Source organism: Pipistrellus kuhlii, unplaced genomic scaffold (genome assembly GCF_014108245.1).
Source record: "Pipistrellus kuhlii isolate mPipKuh1 unplaced genomic scaffold, mPipKuh1.p scaffold_m20_p_3, whole genome shotgun sequence".
NCBI lineage: Eukaryota > Metazoa > Chordata > Mammalia > Chiroptera > Vespertilionidae > Pipistrellus > Pipistrellus kuhlii.
The window spans coordinates 108,607,242-108,626,385 of NW_023425529.1; the positions used below are offsets into that span (position 1 = coordinate 108,607,242).

Genomic DNA, 19,144 nt, shown 5'->3' on the forward strand with positions numbered 1-19,144 from the left:
TATTTCCCTTATTTTCTTCAATGCCCTGTGATTTCTTAAAAAAAATGTTATGGGATATTTGAGTTCCAATTATACAGAGTGGAAGTAATTACTCACAATACCTGCCTGCCTTCTCTTTTGTCCCTGCTGTTGGAACTGAGAGGGTATAAATTAACAAGTCTCCTCAGAGCTGAATACCTTTTCAAGGTCTAGACTTGGTTGGGGAGGGTAAGGAGGAGAGGTAAGGAAGGACAAATACCATAAAGCCTGATTTGGCCAAAGGTCAAGCCTCAGTCTTGCAATAAACTGGTATTTTAATTTTCATCTATTTGAATCCTGTCTTGTTTCTCAGCTGATTCCAAAATTAGAAAGTAATCTACTAATATGAAATGGTCAGAATATATGATTTCATAAAAACAAAGTAGATTAGTGGTTGTCTGGGGATGGGGGAGTGAAAATGGGAATAAATATAAATGAAATGGTTTCTTTTTGAGATGATGAAAATGTTCTGAAATTAGGTTGTGGTGAAGTTGCACAACTGTGAATACAGTAAAAACCACTAAATTCTATATTTTAAATGGCAAATTTATGGTGTATGAATTAGATCTCAATAAAGCTGTTATAACATTGAGAAAGACAGAAATATTGTTTATTTTTATTTATTATTGTTGTTATTATTGTTAATCCTTACCCGAGGATATTTTCCCATTGATTTTTAGAGGAAGGGGAGATACAGAGAGAGGGAAACATCCGATGTGAACATCAATTGATTGGTTGCCTCCTGCAAGCGCCTAGACCAGGGACAGGGATGGAGCCTGCAACCGAGGCACGTGGTACAAATTGAACTGGGGACCCTTCACTCTACGAGCCAATGCTCCATACACTGAACCAAACTGCCTAGGGCGACCGGGATATCATTTATTGATATAAAACACTTCTTCAAAAATGAATACAAAACATGAGCTTAACAGTTCAATGAACTGTCTGTCACAAAGCAAACATACATTTAACGATCATCCAGGCAATAAATAAAACACTGCCAGCACAGCAGACACCTTTCTCTTATTTTCTCCTAATCACGAATCCCTCCCTCCAATCTTGGGACTTCTAACCACAGCATATCTTCCTTTCCTTAATGATCTAGGAACAATAAATCCTGGATACAAGTCCTTTGTTGATTATAAGTGATAAATATATTCTCTTATTCCATGGCTTTTGTCTGCTTTTAATGGTATCTTTTGATGAACATATATTCTTAATTTTAAAATAGATAAATTAATTCATCTTTTTATGGTTAGGACTTTTTGAGTCCTTTCTCTAATAACAGGGAATTATTAACTGATCCCCTCAAACTCTGTTATTGAATATACATTCTTTAATCAGATCCACATACATGATGGGTGGGGTAAAAGTAGGTTTTTAGTTGTTCATATGGAAAGCAATACAATAATTAATAAATAATAATAATATAAGAATAAACTGTATCATTTATTCACAACTCTAAACCTACTTTTGTCTCTCTGGGTATCTTTCTTTTCCTTTCACTTATTTTTCCTGATAAATTTTAAAAAAGAAAGCTGAAGCATAAATATGTATTTTTGTCCAGAATACTAATTGAATAAAATTAATTCATAACAAAGAAAATCAAGATATTTACATAAAGTTATTTTCATAAAGATATTTATATTTCCTGTTTTTTCAGGATAATCAAATCATTGTTATTATCAAGAAAACTTTACTTTATAAACTTCCACTTACCTAGAATACAATAAAAAAGCTAGCATAGCTAGTATTTAAAAATAATATTGTACACCAATAACTAAAGTTCAGTTAATGTGTGTAAGAAATTGTAAATCTCTCAAAGATTCTATTACTTTCAGCACATATCCTCATAATTTGGCCCTAGAACCAGCTGTACTACTTAAATGTAGCTTTCCTGTCAAACTATCCAAAAAGCTCTTGTTTGGTATGGAAGAACACTGTTGTTTACTATTTCATATAAATTTAATTTATGAAATCAATTTGTATATGATTATTTATATTAAACTTCAGATTATGCAGGACTAATTACTAGCCAGTACTTTCCATCATACCTGTAAACAAATGCTTGTGAGAAAACTGAGTGGCAAAAATCAAACCTGGAAAAAGAGTATGCTCTAAGACTACAACAATTTCCAACAATTTCATTAAAATTCACAATGTATTATTTCTTCTCAGCATTAAAGATAACCTCAACAAAGGACTTGTAAATACTTACTCTCTTTGCTTTCAGGCTCATTTTGTTCAAGAACACAAGTTTCTGCTGGATTCAGTTGCCACTGCAAAAGGGCACAATCATTTTATTTATATGTTTAAGAAGGATTTAATAAATAGTATTTCTGCACCCTGCTCTCAAATATCAAAACAATTTCAAAAACATAAGAAAAAAGAGTTAGCATATCTATACCAACCAAGCCCTAATGTCACTGAAGGACCTGAGTCCCTGAAGGATATGACTTTTGGGATCAAAATCAATATCCTTAAAGAAGAAATGAACTTTAAAGCTTTTACTTTCATTTTATAGGTAACACCAGAAAAGTATAGTGACTTGCTCATGGTTACACACTAACTAAAGGCAGCAATAGAATTAGAATCTGGGTCTGCCAATACTATAGAATTTCCACCACCTCATACTCTATCTTCAGGTCCTTCTGATCTTATAAGAGAAGGCCCTGATATTAAAGAATGAAAATATGGTCAAGATTATTTTGCCTTTTAATATAGTTATATATATATATATATCAAAGCCCAGCGACAAAAACGGCAGAAAAACCAGAACAACCGGTGGCTCTGCACTGCGGCAGCCAACCAGCCTGATCTGGGCCCTGATCAGCCCCGGATACCCCGATCGGGGGCAGGTAGGCCATCCAACTGCCCTCAGCGCCTGTCCCCCACCAGCCCAGCCCAATGGGCCCCCATCAGGGTGGGCTGGCTGGACCCCACCCGTGCACAAATTCATGCACTGGGCCTCTGGTATCATATAATATACTTCATAAATTCTCTCTCTTTTTTTTTAATATATACTTCATATATTATATGATACCAGAGGTCCAGTGTACGTATTTGTACACCAGTGGGGTCCCTTGGCCTGGCCTGCAGAGATCAGGCCTAAACTGGCAGTCCAACATCCCCCAAGGGGTCCCAGATTGCGAGAGGGTGCAGGCCAGGTTGAGGGACCCCACTGGTACATGAATCGGTCCACTGGGTCTCTAGTATGAACGTAAGATCTTTAGTTAATCTCTTCCCACCCTCCTCCCTCCCCACTTCCTCTGAAATTCATCAGTCTGTTCCATGTTTCCATGCCTGTGCAATGAGCATCGGCCCCCTGGTGGTCAGTGCACATCATAGCTACCCGTTGAACAGTCACTTAGGCTTTTATATATATAGACTATTTATATATCACATCACCTCTCTAATTAGTTTTCCACTTTAACTATTCAGAAAGAAATAGGGAAGCCTGAAGATTCTCAGATATTATAGCAAAGGCTGAAGAAGCAGATAAGAAAAATGAGTGTAATCAGGATCTCATAGCACAGCCCTTCCTTATTTCCTGGGCTGGAAATCCCCATCATCAGAATCACTTAATGACTCAACCACTAGGGAACTATCTCCAGAAAGGCACAATTAAGTGTTTAGTACCTGGGAGCCTTTTCCATAGCATCAGTTGACTCATCAGATAAACTAGCTAATATCATGGGGACAAGAAAAAATAAACATTTCACCATGTGGAAAAAAGTCCTTGGAAAGGGAGGACATCAAGAACTGGTTGGTCGGCTATAGAAATGGGATGGTTAGGGTTAGCACGAGGAAAAGAGAACTTATAAAGAATGAGAAGTTATATATTTTAAAGGCACGTTTTAAAACTTGTCAAGCCACTAATATCTATTAATTTGGGCAAAATAAAAATTAGTAATTCTGAGTTTACATTTAAGGACGATCATAAAAAGACTATTTCCAACTGTAAAAATTTAGAAGCAATGTAGGTGTCGAACAACAGAACAATTGTTAAATAAGGTGTATCTATAGATTGAAATATATAATTATTAAAAATTATTTTTCTTGCCGAACTGGTTTGGCTCAGCGGTAGAGCGTTGGTCTGTGGACTACATGGTCCCAGGTTCGATTCCGGTCAAGGGCATGTACTTTGGTTGCGGGCACATCCCTGGTAGGGGTTGTGCAAGAGGCAGCTGGTCAATGTTTCTCTCTCATCGAGGTTTCTAGCTCTCTATTCCTCTTCCTTCCTCTCTGTGGAAAAATCAATAAAATATATTTAAAAATAAAAAAATTTAAAAAATTAAAAATTAAAAAAATTTATTTTTCTTGTTCATTTGTGGAATATAATGAACAACATAAACTAATGAACCAACACAGAACCAGAGGAAAAAATATTTTAGAATATAACAGAAGTAATCCTGTTATTTACAAATTTTTAATATTTCCTACAACTTTGGTGATATTATACTATGTTGGTATAGTTTTGGTAATATTATTATATTTAAAATCATTTTTATTAAAATATTAATGTTTATTACATGTAAAAAATTATTTTTGAAGAGTTTTCACTGACTGAAAATATAACATGTTAACAACAGTATCTATGAGTTACAGGATAATATAAGTCCTTTTTTATTTTTTTAGTGCTCTACAATGAGCATATGTTACTTTTATAATTTAAAAAAAAAATAACATGATCTAACAGAGAAAAATCCACATGAGAGTTTAGGATTAAATGGACATGGGTTTATACTGACAAAAGTCTATTTTTGAAAGTATGTTGCCCAGCCCTAGTCTAACTAGCAATAACCCCACAGAACAGAACCACTGACCTTAAGGTATGATGACACTTCAAAGAAAAGAGCAAACATTTTTCATACAAAGTTAATTTTAATATGCTTTAATCTTTTAAAAATACCAAATTTGCCCTAACCGGTTTGGCTCAGTGGATAGAGCGTTGGCCTGCGGACTCAAGGGTCCCAGGTTCAATTCTGGTCAAGGGCATGTACCTTGGTTGTGGGCATATCCCCTGTAGGGCTGGGCAGGAGGCAACTGATCGATGTTTCTCTCTCATCGATGTCTCTAGCTCTCTATCCCTCTCCCTTCCTCTCTGTAAAAAACTCAATAAAATATATTAAAAATAAATAAAAATACCAAATTTACTAATATTCTTATACTACTTTTGACAGTCTAAAAGTATAATTATTATTAAAATTCAAACTTAAGATAAGTACTAGTTCATGTCAGTTGCTGGTATTTACAAAACTAGGTGTTTAGCTCACCAGGCAGTTTAAATCATTTACATAATATTGCAAACCAGGCCAGACAAGTGGAAGGAAGGAGCAGATTGGAAAGCTAATGTTCACTGGGAGAGAACAGTGCACCTGAGGGAGGCATGCTGGGTGGGTCTTGGCCACACGGGTGTTTCTGTGTCACAGCTGCGCTCAGAGAGCCTTCCCTCCCTTTGTTTTCCTGCCCCTTCCACTTCCCTTGCCCTAGCTTACATTCTGCCGATCTCTTCATTCTCTGTACAATTGACAAGCTACTAAAATCCACCAGTAAGCAAGATATTTCCGAATTCACTTCACCCATCACACACAGTCCTAAAATGCTAGGTTACTTAATCTTTATAAAGAGAATTTGAAAAATTCTTCCCACACTCAGGTGAATGAAGAGATAGAAAACAAAACCACAGAACTGGAGATTTCTCCTTGACTTGCTGGATGTAAGCTTTTGTTTAGTTTTACAGAAAAGGAATCTTTCCCATGTCTTCTTTTAGAGCCTCCCCTTTTCTTTTTAAAGTAGTGATAAACTTTAAATAAAATGAGATAAAAGACAAAAATACAGGACAAAAATTTAAAAAGCAAAAATTTGTGATACTTCATACACACAGAAATTAGATAGCATGTTGTTATATTTTTAAAATTTTAAATGTATTTATAGTTTAATAAGTATCTTTTAGGTGCTTTACAGGGGTGGGCAAATTAAGTTAAATTATCAATCATCATTACCTAAAAGATAAATCATAAGTGAGGATATGAAATAATAATAATAAATAATACAATAATCCTACATAATAAAAGAGCAATATGCTAATTGACCATACCTTCGCTATGCCCACAGCCAATCAGGGGTGCTATGCAAATTAACCCAGCAAAGATGGCAGCCCCATGCGCTGCCCCACCCCCCACTGCTGAGGGACCCAGTGATGGCTGAGGGACCCGGGCGGCGGCAGCGCCCACCCCCGTACTGCTGCCACCGGGGTCCAGGCCCCGACCCTGAGAGAAGATGGAAGGCAGTGGCAGAGCCAAGGCCTGGGTCCCCGGGGCCGGAGGAAAACCGGTGCCGGCAGCCAGGTGAAGGAAGTTCTATTGCACGAATCTTCGTGCAAAGGGCCTCAGGTTAATAAATAATAATACAAGAATAAACTGCTTTTCGTGTACTCACAGCAGTAGACCTAATTTTTCCCTCCCCTGTATATATTCCAGGAACCTGGACTCAAAACAGAAATGAAAAGTTGAAATGTATAAACAATTCTATTATGTCTTTTGTATCCACTGCAACTTCTAATATATAAATGTTACATTAAATTCCAGAATTATCATTAAAAAGCAATACATGATTCTGGACAGGACCCTTTTACTATATAGAACATTTGGGACAACTGGTGAATTTTGATGAAATCTCTGGCCTGAATGGCAGTAATGTGTTAATGATAATTTGAGATTTGTGGTTAGATTATGGTTATATAGAATATATTGTTTAAGAAAATATACAATGAAGTATTTAAGAGTAATGTGGTATCATGTCAACAACTTATTCTCAAATGTTTTTGGAAAAAAGTTTCTAGCAGAGTACTTGAACTTTTGTGTATATTTGCAATTGTTCTTAAAAAGAAAACATTAAAAAAACAACAAAAAAAAACCACACACCTAAATAGTAAAAAAATAAAGTTACATTTATATTTTATATAAATTATCTGAGTTTTGCATGAACTACCTCAGTACTGTGTGTGTGTGTGTGTGTGTGTGTGTGTGTGTATGACATTAAATCTCCCTCCCTATCTTTTCTGTAACCTTAAACTATTTTCACCTTGTTTACTGCTCCATCCAAGCCAGAAAGAAGGGTGAGGGAAGTAGTTCAGAGATTTTCTTTTGTTAAGCACCGAAGGGTCTACTAATTCAATATCTGTAAGGTCAATACAATTCTTTCTACAGAGATAATAAATTCATAAGGCAGAGATCCTAAACTGAAATTTTGTAATTAGGCAAGTGCTTGTACATAAAAATAAACTGTGATAACAGTTTGTTGAAACTCTTTAAAAGGGTGGGAATTACTAGGTTAAAATATGTGGCAGAGTACCAAACAACATTAATAGGAAGCATATTTGGAAAAAAGTGTGTCTTACTTACTGTAAATTTGCTAACACCTTCAAGTTCTCCAAATCGCATGTAAGAGATGTCTGCCTTCTTTTTTCCAACATCTATATCCCCTGTATAGATTTGTTTTATGCCTGCACCTTTAATTAAAGGTACACACTCATCACATGGGCACTTTGTCACAAAAATCATACTTTTTTCTTCTGGTTTTATTTCTTGACACCTACAAAAAGTGTATAAAATATTAAAAGGATAGTTTCTAAAAGGGTAAGTTGTATTTCAGAGAAATCTTTAAAAATAAAACATCTGCTTTAAGAGCAGATTTACAACATTATAAACAATAAGTGAAACTTATTCTTTCTGAATTAATGAGTATTCAAAATCTAAACTCATAAATGTTAAAATATAACCTGAACATGACAATTATTATAAGCAAAATTTACTTATTCTAAGCAATCTGGCAAGATTTCAGTATTATATTACAAAGTAAATGAAAACAGTAAGAGAGCGAGAGAGAACACAATGTTCTTTAAGAAAGTACTTCTTTCTAATGCCAAAATCAGGGGCCAGAACCAACACCCCCCTTAAAAGTTTATGATGTCTAATGTTTATGACATTAACTAACGGTAGCCAAATGACCTATCCCCCTATCTGGTACCCAGTGGATATTTAATAAATGCTTACTAAACTAATAAATTTACTGTTATCCTTGGTTTTGCAGACATCAATTTAACAGACTTTGGATTTAATGGTCAAAATTCCATTAAATCCCTGTTAATTTTAAAATGTTTTTAACCAAGATTTGCTTATAATTAACAGGTTATTTGCTTATACTGTTATTTTTAACAAATTTTAGCATATAGGCCATATGTTGGAAAAAAACATTGTAATAATTTCACCAACATAAATATTACATATCTACAACTATAGTTTACATATTTAAATCCAAGAGTCACTGCTGGTAAACAGTATTTGGTGAATCAATAGCACACGATCACGCCGCACGGTGCCTGGGATTGTTCCATTGTTGCATGGCGTGACTTTCTGCAGCATAATTACATGTGCCGGCTGATGTTTCCACATGTGCTAAGCCGTGCCCCAGCGTGTGCGTTTGTTTACACTCGGTGACTACTAAACGCAGGCATTTACTAGACCTATTAAGAATAAATTTAAATTTATAGTAATACATATAGAAAAGTTTTCTGTGAAATTAATCTTTCTACATACTTAATTTTAACTATACAAACATGTCTACATAAGTAAAAATTGGTGAACTAGTTTGTCGATTTTTTAACATACACAGGCAGAAAACCAATTTTATTATATAATGGACTTTCAGCTTTAACAGACAGCCCCTTGCCCATATTAGTCTGTTATATCGAGGCTTTACTGTAATATTAAAGTTCTGCATAGAGATATATTTCCTTACCCCCTTCCCTAACATGGGATAATTTTATTTAAGAAACATTTAGATTTAACATATCCATATCTCCATACAATCTGTGATGAAGAGCACAGGCAGGGAGGAGCTGTGTGAATGGGTATTTAGGACTAAGAGGTGCTCTCAGCTGGGGCTGCAGGGGTTGTACTTCCTGGTTCCACGGTTCCCTCTGCTCAGAGTGAGCCATCTGCCACCACCACCACCTTCCCTACCCATCTTTCTAGTTCAGACTCTCATTTGTTCACCTGGACTAGGCCAACACAATTTTATGCACCAAACCTATTCAAACAATATACCCGTAATGTAAGAAATCAGTACTGTGACTCTCAACGCCATTCCATGTTCCCAAGTGAAGTCTCACCTCACAGTCTTCCCTATACAGTCCCACCTGGTCCCAGTGCTCCACGGTCCATCCTCACTGGAGCTGCATGTTCCCACACAGAAGCTTTCTTCCTACTTTTAGACCACTGCTCTGCCCGAAGCAACAATGACTCCCCTGTAAGTACCTCCAGTTGTCACAGTCCTACCAAACCTTAAAGCTCAGCTGAAATGCGAGCTTCTCCATAAAGCTTTTCCCTCCTAACCTCCTTCCATCCATGGCAGCCCCTGAATTTCGACAGCACTTGGGTTGGGTGAATGCACTTTCACATTCCCTACGGTATTCCAAGCTCTTAAGGATAGGAGCAATATTTCATTCAGATTCCAATACCCTAAGATCACCCCTTCATGGTTAATGCTGAGAAATGTTTGTGGAAATAATCTAAATTAACATCCGAGGAGGAGGTAATGCCATTTACAACCTCTAACAAAATGAAATTCCTATATTAAAGGAATTTAGTTCATAATAAAATCTATATATTTATAAAAACAAAATATGTGCTTTAGATTTTGAAAACAAAGGACAGCTTACATACCAGAAATATATAAGACCCTAAGGATACACTTCATGCCATTTTATATTAGAGAGCAAAGGAATAAGGAGGAAAAAAAGATTGTTCAATAAATCTGAAGGCCCACAGTATCTCTGATGATGGCCTCAGGTCAGGCAGTAAAGACGAAGTATAACTAAAGTTATACTTCTAAAGAGTATTTATTGGAATAATAAAAATTTTTAAAAGGAAACAAACTGCAGCTAAAAGTAAACTAAATTCAGCTCTGGCTGGGTGGCTCAGCTGGTTGGAGCATTGTCCCATACACCAAAAGGTTGTGGTTCAATTTCAACTAGCCCTTGCTACATTTTAATGAAAATAAATGTAAAGGAATTTCATACCTAAAGGTCAAGGCATTCTGTTCAGCATGGATGATGTATCTGAATTTTCTTATTTCTCTGTCTTTCTGTTTGTCATCCATGTTTGGGAAGTCGGCATACTCAGATCCAACAGGAAAAGCATTATAACCACATCCTATGAAGTACATCATGCCTGTCCCATCACAATTTTGCTACAAAAGGGAGCAAACCAACAAAACTTAGTTTTCAACATTGTGAAAAGGCAGCTTAGTATATTTTATATAATGAATTTAATTTTCTATGAAAAACTGAACCATCAAAAATATAATATTAGGTCCTCCAACTGCAGTGTGGTTTTATCAAAGCTAAATTTCAAGAAAGCTGATCATCTTTCTAACATATAATCTCAAGGCAAAATTGGTTTAACAGTTAATTACTAGTAAATATTAGCTTGTCTAATTCACCAATTGTTTCACTTGATTCGGATAGCTCTTCTAGAACAGGTTATAAGATGCTAGAGAACAGAAATCATGCTTTCTTCTATCTTTATCTCTTAGAGTACACCTATTAGAGTGCTTTGTATATTAAGAGTTACTCAATAAATGACTGTTAATTTCTCATATGCACTGTGCTGGGCTACTGGTTAGCAAGCCAGAAATTTAAAACATTTTGAGCTATTTCTTTTGTTGGGCTAAAAATGTGCCAATATGATGTAATTATTATTATTTTTTTAATATATTTTATTGATTTTTTACAGAAAGGAAGTGAGATAGAAAGCTAGAAATGTCGATGAGAGAGAAACATCGACCAGCTGCCCCTTGCACACCCCCTACTGGGGATGTGCCCGCAACCAATGTACATGCCCTTGACCAGAATTGAACCTGGGACCTTTCAGTTCACAGACCGATGCTCTACCACTGAGCCAAACCGGTTTCGGCAATATGATGTAATTAGAAAATAAAAATTTTAGTTTCTCATAATCGTCAATAATTATTGAGCCACTATTATATTTGTATATATTATTATAGCACTTCTTACTTCACTGGTTCTTCTTTATTTCTCCTGGTCAATGGCATATTAGCTATTATTATGAATGTTCTATCAATTATTAGAGTGAAATATTTTAAAAATCATAAGTATTTATAGTAGTTTGGAATATGCTATAATAAACCTCACTAAATTTCAATATATTATAATTACTCATATGCAAGTATCAACAGACTCATTACTGTAGTAACTTGATAAAAATCACCGTTACAGTGAGCAAGCAAAAGCTTACAAATAAATGACCTTATTAATAACAAATTATTCTTGAGGACTTACTGTCTAACATCATGCTGAGTTTTATATGTATTATTTCATTTAACCAATTTTCACAACATAGAGAACAGCAGTACTACCATTATTCCCGTTTTATGGATACGGAAACTGAAGCCAAGGTCACAAAACTAGTAACAGATGAAATTCAAGCTCAGGTTGACTCCAAACCCATGTCTTTGCACTTCACCATGCTGTGTACACTGTATGTAATTTGAAAGAAAACTTAAATTCTCCACAAAGTAGTCCAGAACAACCAGATCTTAAGCTCATATAAACAAGACAGAATTCCTGTCCTCGTGAACCTTATAATCTAGAGATGATAAGAAACTGGACACACAATCTTAACTGTGATGAGTGAGACAAATGGACTGTTCAGAAGACTATGAAGTTTTTGGTAGAGGAACCTATTCTAGTAGGTGTTAACAGCTGAGGTAGAGATAAGTAGGGTAAAGAGATATTTTGAAGGTGGAGTCCACAGTACCTGGGGATTAATTGAATGTGTGGCATTAGAAGGAATGGGATGGTGACCACTGATGAAGAAATAGGTTAGCAGGGAAAATACTAGATTTATTGGCTAGGATGAACTGAAAGGACTTATGAAACATCCAGGCAAATAGTCAAATTACTTGCTATAAAGTCTATTGAAACAAAATTTAGGGTCCTACACATAATTACTAAGAACTATCTCTTGACTCGGTGCTCTCCTAACTCATCCCCATAATTCTAAGCCTTCATCATATTTTATACGAATGTCCCTATTTTCTGTCTAGATCTGTCTCATTATTATAATGCAAATCTGAACCAAACATTTTCCCACTTAAAAGACTCTTGGATTGGCCTGGCCACTGTTGCTCAGTGCTTAGAGTCAGCCTTGCACCCAAGGTTCGTGGGTTCAGTTCCTGGTCAAGGGGATGTACCTGGGTTGCAGGTTTGATCCCCGGCCCCAGTCAGGGCACATGCGGGAGACAATCTCTTTCTCGCTCTTTCTCTCTCCCTCCTTTCTACTCTCTCTAAAATCAATGGAAAGAAAATATCTCAGGTAAGGAATTAAAAAAAAAAAGATTCCAATATTACCAACACCATTTATTGAATAGACTTTCTTTACCCCACTGTATGTTCTTGCCTCCTTTGTAAAATACTAAATGACTATAAAGGCATGGATTTATTTCTGGGCTCTCTATTCTGTTCTATTGATCTACATTTGCTTTTATGCAGTACCATCTTGTTTTGATTACTATGGCCTTGTAGTGTTACTATCATGTAGTGTGATTCCTCCAACTTTCTTTTTTTCTCTCTCTCAAGCTTGCTGTTCCTATTTGGGTCTTTTGTGGTTCTGTATACATTTTTGGAATATTTGTTCTAGTTCTGGTGGCTGTCCCTTCAGCTCCCTCACCAAAGCCACAAATCCCACTCTCCTCATGGGACTCATCACTGCGAATGACATTTTATGTGTTGGCCCTTTAAGAGGGCACCTGTATCTCTAGCCATCTCTCACTGGTGGACAGAAACCTCAGAGCTTTTCATAGCTAGATGTTATTTGGATGCCTCAATTTATTTTATTTTTTATTTTTTGGTTAATCCTCACCCAAGGATATTTTTCCCATTTATTTTTAGAAAGAGTGGAAAGGAGGAAGGGGAGGATGAGGGAGAGAAACATCTATGTGAAAGAGACACATCAATTGGTTGTTTCCTACATGTGCCCCAATTGGGGCCGGGGGTCAACCCTGAAACCCAGTGACTGGGATTCAAACTAGGACTCTTGGGTGCGAGGGCTGAAGCTCTAACCACTGAGCCACAACGGCCAGGGCTCTGGGCGCCTCTTCTCAGCTCTGGTGCTCTAGCCCGGGGGCCCAAGTAGGAGTTTCGATCCCAGGCTTCTCAGGAGAACTGCCCTCACGGAGCTGAGATATCCCTCCAGGGCCAGCCCTTTTTGTGTTTCCACCCTTCCCACCAGTCTCAATGTGGGTTCTCCTGTAAATCCCTGATTATAAAGCTTTTCTTCAGTTCATCTTTAGTTGGTTATTCAGGATGATTCTTATATAGTCTAGTTATAACTCTGATTTGGTCCTGGGAATATGGGAGTTTAGCTTCCACCTATTCCATCACCATCTTAGATCCACCCAAAGCTCTGAAGTCCACGATCAGTGGCAGGGTTGTTTCCTGTAAGACCTCTTGCCTTGGTTTGTAAACAGTCATCTTCCCGTGTCTTCACCTGACTCTCCCTTTAAAGCCACTGTGGCACTCTCTTGGCCTTCTGTGCAAGTCATTAATAATCTTTTATATGGATTACTTATTGAAATGATAGTTATGGACAGATTAGATTAAAATGCATTCTTAAAATTTAATTCATCTCTTTCTAAATATGGCTTCTATATATGTGGCTTGTCTTTTATTTCCACTGCTTAGCTCTGTGCTTGTGTATTCCATTATCTAAAAGATAAAGTCAAAACTCTCTACATGAAATACAGAGTTCTTCAGGGTCAAGACCAATTTCTCCTACCACACTTTGCACTCCAACATGCCAAATCACTTCCATTTTCCAATTCCCTCTCACTCCCCTCACCTCTGCATGCTGTCTTCCTAGTCTCACGAACTTGCTCTGCCTGGTGAATTCTTATTCATTCTTCAAGACAAACAGCATCTTATCTCCTCCAAGAATATTTTACTCATTTCTTCAAGTGAGTTAAGGTAGACCCTCTGAGCTTTCATGGTAATCATGTTATAATCACTCTTACATACCAGTCTCTTTTTCACTTCTGTCTGCATTACTAGATTACAGAAGGCCATGGAGGGCGGGAAATATGGTCTTTAACTCCCCAGTGTACTCTGTGGCACAGTGTTCAACAAATGTCTGCTAAATAAATGAATCTATCCATAAAATTGTTGAGGGAGTAAAGAAATGCTTATAGAACATAAAATCAATATAAAATATTAATGCTTATGGGTCAACAAAATAATGTATTTAAGGCTGAAATATATTTAAAGAAAATCAAAGTTAAATGTTTAAACAATTAGTTTAATACTTACAGATTTTTTTTCTGCCCAAATGACTGCTCCAACTCCTATTTTATGATCTTCTGAAAGATAAATGGCATTTAACTCAGTAAAAAAAACAATGATTTGTTAGTTTCAGAACTATACTTTTCTAAAAATAATATAAACATATTTATTGGAACATAGTTCCTAAATGTAGCAGCAATTCTTGACATCTCCCAAATTATATAAAACCACTAAACAAAACACTTATAAGCATGCAATATGGGAAGTAGATACTAAATAACTAGACACTGTCACTACCAACCCAGTCACACGTGATCTGTATGTGGAGACATTACAATGGCCGTGTCCAGGAGCAGAGCTCTAACCAGAATTGAGTGTAACTATTGATTCTCCACCAAGTCAGTTTCTAAGTCACTATTTCTAATAGATGATAAAATTGATTAAAAAACAAGTTTCTGAACTAATGGATTTAATGTAATAAACATTCACACAACCATCAAGTCTGTCTTCTAGCATTTTTAATACTGTAATCGGAAAAATACATTTCATGAAAATGTTCTTACTATGAAAAATGTTCAGATGTAAAATACAAACATAAATAAATATTTATGGGGTTTTCATATGTTTATATTGCTGGAAAGATCCATGAAGGGTATTTTGATTTAAATACTATGTTGTCCTTTCCCTGACCTTCATAATTTGCCTTTGGGAGGGGGAAAGCCCAGTTAATTACATGATGCTCATTTCTAAATCAATTGTAAGAGTATAATTTTCCTGCAGAACCAAAATGTCTGCAATAAATAAAACTGTACTTCTTAAAACCATTAATATGAAACAAAATTTAAAAACCAAAAGAGAAATTCTATATATAAAGGATTGACTTTTTCCTTCTACTAATACCAGGGAGAGTACAAATTTCTAAGAAAATTATGAAAAACAGAGTATTTATCAAACTCTTAATAAGAGACAAATATAGTGAAGTAAGTACATTTACACAAAGTAACAATCACCTGTGAATTTGGGCTAGAACATTTTCATATTGGTGAGGATTAAGTGTGGCTTCATCCTATAATTTCCTTACAAGTAATCTCCAATGATAACATTTGAATACTTAACTTTTTTAGTAAAAATACAGAGAAACTTTATTTCACCTTTGTATTAAAAATTATGCCTCAAATAATTTTTAAAAGTTATGATACTGTAATAAAATTCCCCAACTAGTTAAAGCAAGCTCAGATTTTTAAAATTATCTTATAAAGCATTTGCATAATTTATTTGAAGCACTTTTTACTCATTGCCTCATTTTTTACCCTATAGGTAGAAAACAGGCAAAGAAATTGACTAAAATTTAGCCCTCTGAACCTAACCTACTTTGCCTTTCCTCTACCCTTCCTTTGACGGTAAGAATTTCCTAACAAACATTTCCCCTCATTGAATGCCCGGGTATACAGTGGTGAGGAAAACAGAAGTCCTTATATTCATGAAACTTACAGTCTGTCTGATGAGGAAGGAAGACAGGAACAAGGAAACACCTCTGTGCTGTGCTGTCAGAAAATTAATACAATGCTGAGGAACAGAGTGTATGGGAGGAGGAGGGCTCACTCTATGAGTGGGAACTGTCATAAAAGGGATTTTGGTGTAACGGAAATAGACCTTCAGAATAAAACATGTGGGGAAAGAATATAATTATGATCATTTCCAAGGCATGTGGCAGAAGTTATAACCGTAAGAGTATATTTGTCTGCAAAACCAAAACCTATATTGGAAGTAAAATTATACTTAATACATGCATAAATCTGAAACAAAAAATAAAAAAAACTGAAATAGATATTCTTCAGACTAAGAGCCTACTTTTCCTACCATCTACATTGAGTAACTTTCATGTTGTGCTTTTTTAAACTCGGAAGACACTTTTGTTTCAGTTTGGAGACAGATTAAACCTTGTCAAGAGGGGAAAAAATGTGACTTTCCACCAGCAATGCAACTTTAGTGCTTAAGGTTAGTCACACCACGAGAATATTCTTAAATTTGTATATGTTAAAATAAAAATGAAATTTCACCTATATGAGATTGAGTAGATTTCACTCAGCCCCAAAGTTGGCTGACAGATTAGGTAATTTCTCAAAAAGCTTTTCATGTCTGTAATTTTTACAGAAATTCTCTGGTTATTCACAGTGTCTTCTTGTACACCTTTGAAGGAATGGTCAACTTCCAAATCCCCGAGACTCTGGTCACTAAGAGTCAGATTAACCAGGGTTCTAGAACACAGGCATGGTTACTTTAGCTCCCAATTCTGTGGTGTTCAGGGTCTGCCCATGCGGTCTACAGGCCACTGTGTCAGAATCACGGCTGCTTGTTACAAAGGCAGCCTCCGGCCTCCCATGGAAAGGCCCTAAACCAACCTCTCCATGGAAGGCGGGAAGACGCAGGAATCTGTCTTTCTCATAAGCATTCCCTCTGTTAAAAGTTGAGAACCAATGAGTTATAACTTGAAACATTAAACTTTATTGACTACTCCAACCTACTTTTGTCATCAACATTGTGGTTCAGCTTTGGAAAATGTTTAGTGTGATGGGAAATCAGCATCCCAAAAAGCGATTAAAAAAATCACACTTAAACCAGGTAGATGAGATGTAGAGACTTCCAACTCTTTAATTGGTTCCCTTCCCCATGTGCCCTGACAGGGGCCAGGGATCAACCTTACAAACCAGGTACATGCCCTTGACTGGAAGCGCTGGCACTTGCTCTACCCACTGTGCTCACCATCCAGAGTTCTCTTTTTAAAATCCTCACCCAATAACACCATTTGAAAACAGAAGTAAGGGGGAAAAGATGGAGGGAGAGGAGGGAGAAAGAGAGGGATGGATGTGAAGGAGAAACAACAATCTGCTGCTTTCTGTATTTGCCCAATTGGGAATCAAACCCTCAAGACATGTATGTGCCTTAACAGGGAATCGAACCAGCAACCTTTCTATGCATAGGACTATGCTCCAACCAACTGAACCACTCCGGCTGAGCTACAATGAAATTCTTAAATAAAAATCAAGTGCTGCCGAAACCGGTTTGGCTCAGTGGTAGAGCGTCGGTCTAAAAAAATCAATAAAAAAATTAAATTAATTAAAATTTTTTTTTAAAAATCAAGTGCTTATTAAACCTGCTGCATGTCAAAGTTCTTGCAGACCTTTAAAAACATATGTCTTGGTCATACACTTATGGGACTTGGTTTAGTCTGGATTGAATGTGAACATTTGTTTTTTAATAAAATTTCAGGGATTTTGATATGCTGCCAGATGAGAGCCTCCATTCTACTGAAATTACTTTGACCTGTGGTCTTTGTTTAGAAAAATTACAGACAGTGAAATTTATATGAACCTTTTCGTTAAAAAAATGTTTTTATTAATTTTTAGAGAGGAAGGGAAAGGGATAGAGAGATAGAAACATAGATGAGAGAAACATCATTCGGCTGCCTCTTGAACACCACCTTCTGGGGATCGAGCACACAACCTGGACATGTGCCCTGATCAGGAATCGAACCAAGATCTCTTGGTCGATGCTCAACCAATTGAGCCACAACTGAACCTTTTCTGAAGACTTCCTCTGTTTTCCTTCTTTCTTGAGTTAAAATTTTTTTTAGTATATTCCACTCATCAGATCTTACTCTATTGCTCCTCCTGCCTGCATTTTTTCTCTTATTTCAAAGTTGCATTTTAAAGTGATGATTTTTTTTAATACATTTTATTGATTTTTGTACAGAGAGGAAGGGAAAGAGAGAGAGTTAGGAACATCAATGAGAGAGAGTCATCGATCAGCTGCCTCTTGCACACCCCCTACTGGGGATATGCCCGCAACCAAGGTACATGCCCTTGACCGGAATCGAACTCGGGGCCCTTCAGTCCCCAAGCCGACGCTCTATCCACTGAGCCAAACCGGTCCCGGCTAAAGTGATGATTCTTCTACTTTGAAATATTTTACATCTGATAAGATGTAAAAACAGTGGTCTATAATTGGAAATAGAGATGTCATCTTTTATTACAATAAAGAAAATCCCCAAGAAATATTTTAATGCCTTTTTAAAAAATATATTTTTATTGATTTCTTACAGAGAGGAAGAGAGAGAGATAGTTAAAAACATCGATGAGAGAGAATCATCAATCAGCTGCCTCCTGCACACCACCCCCTATCGTGTTTTCCCGAAAATAAGACATCCTCCGAAAATAAGACCTAGCGCATGGAAAGACAAGACATCCCCTGAAAATAAGACCTAGCGCAACTTTGGGAGAAAAAATTAATATAAGACACTGTCTCATTTTCGGAGAAACTGGGTATTAATGATGTGCCTGCCCAAGGTACATACCCTTAACCGGAATCGAACCTGAGACCTTTCAGTCCGCAGGCCGACGCTCTATCCACTGAGCCAAACCGGTTTTGGACCAAGAAATATTTTTTATTTTCACATATATGGCCATGCATAACTTTAAAAAGTAAAAATGCTTGATTTCTCTACTTGCATTGGAGACATACTAACTAGCAATTGGAAAAAATACGCCAATATTCTTTTAGTTTGATTCTGTTAGTTATTTTGAATTCATATATTGTAAAGATATTTAAAGTATTTATTAATATTGAATACATATAAATATTGAAGAGTTGCCCTAACTCAGGTGTCAGCAACCTGCGGCTCCAGAGCCGCATGCAGCTCTTTTGAAGCTTTACCGCAGCTCTGACAACTTGCAAGCCCATGTGAAAATGAAGGTAACGTCTTAC

At 36.4% G+C, this 19,144-nt stretch overlaps 1 protein-coding gene across 6 annotated transcripts in view; it reads right to left on the reverse strand.

Annotated features, from left to right (window-relative positions):
• CDADC1 (cytidine and dCMP deaminase domain containing 1) overlaps nt 1-19,144 on the reverse strand; it is a 68,483-nt gene that overhangs the window by 10,850 nt on the left and 38,489 nt on the right. For all 6 annotated transcript variants that reach the window (XM_036457685.2, XM_036457687.2, XM_036457684.2 and 3 more), the window contains 4 exons: nt 14,408-14,457; nt 10,103-10,272; nt 7,425-7,614; nt 2,237-2,297 (listed from right to left, as the gene is read on the reverse strand). In XM_036457685.2, the coding sequence (XP_036313578.1) occupies nt 2,237-2,297; nt 7,425-7,614; nt 10,103-10,272; nt 14,408-14,457 (471 nt within the window). The remainder of the gene's footprint in view (nt 1-2,236; nt 2,298-7,424; nt 7,615-10,102; nt 10,273-14,407; nt 14,458-19,144) is intronic.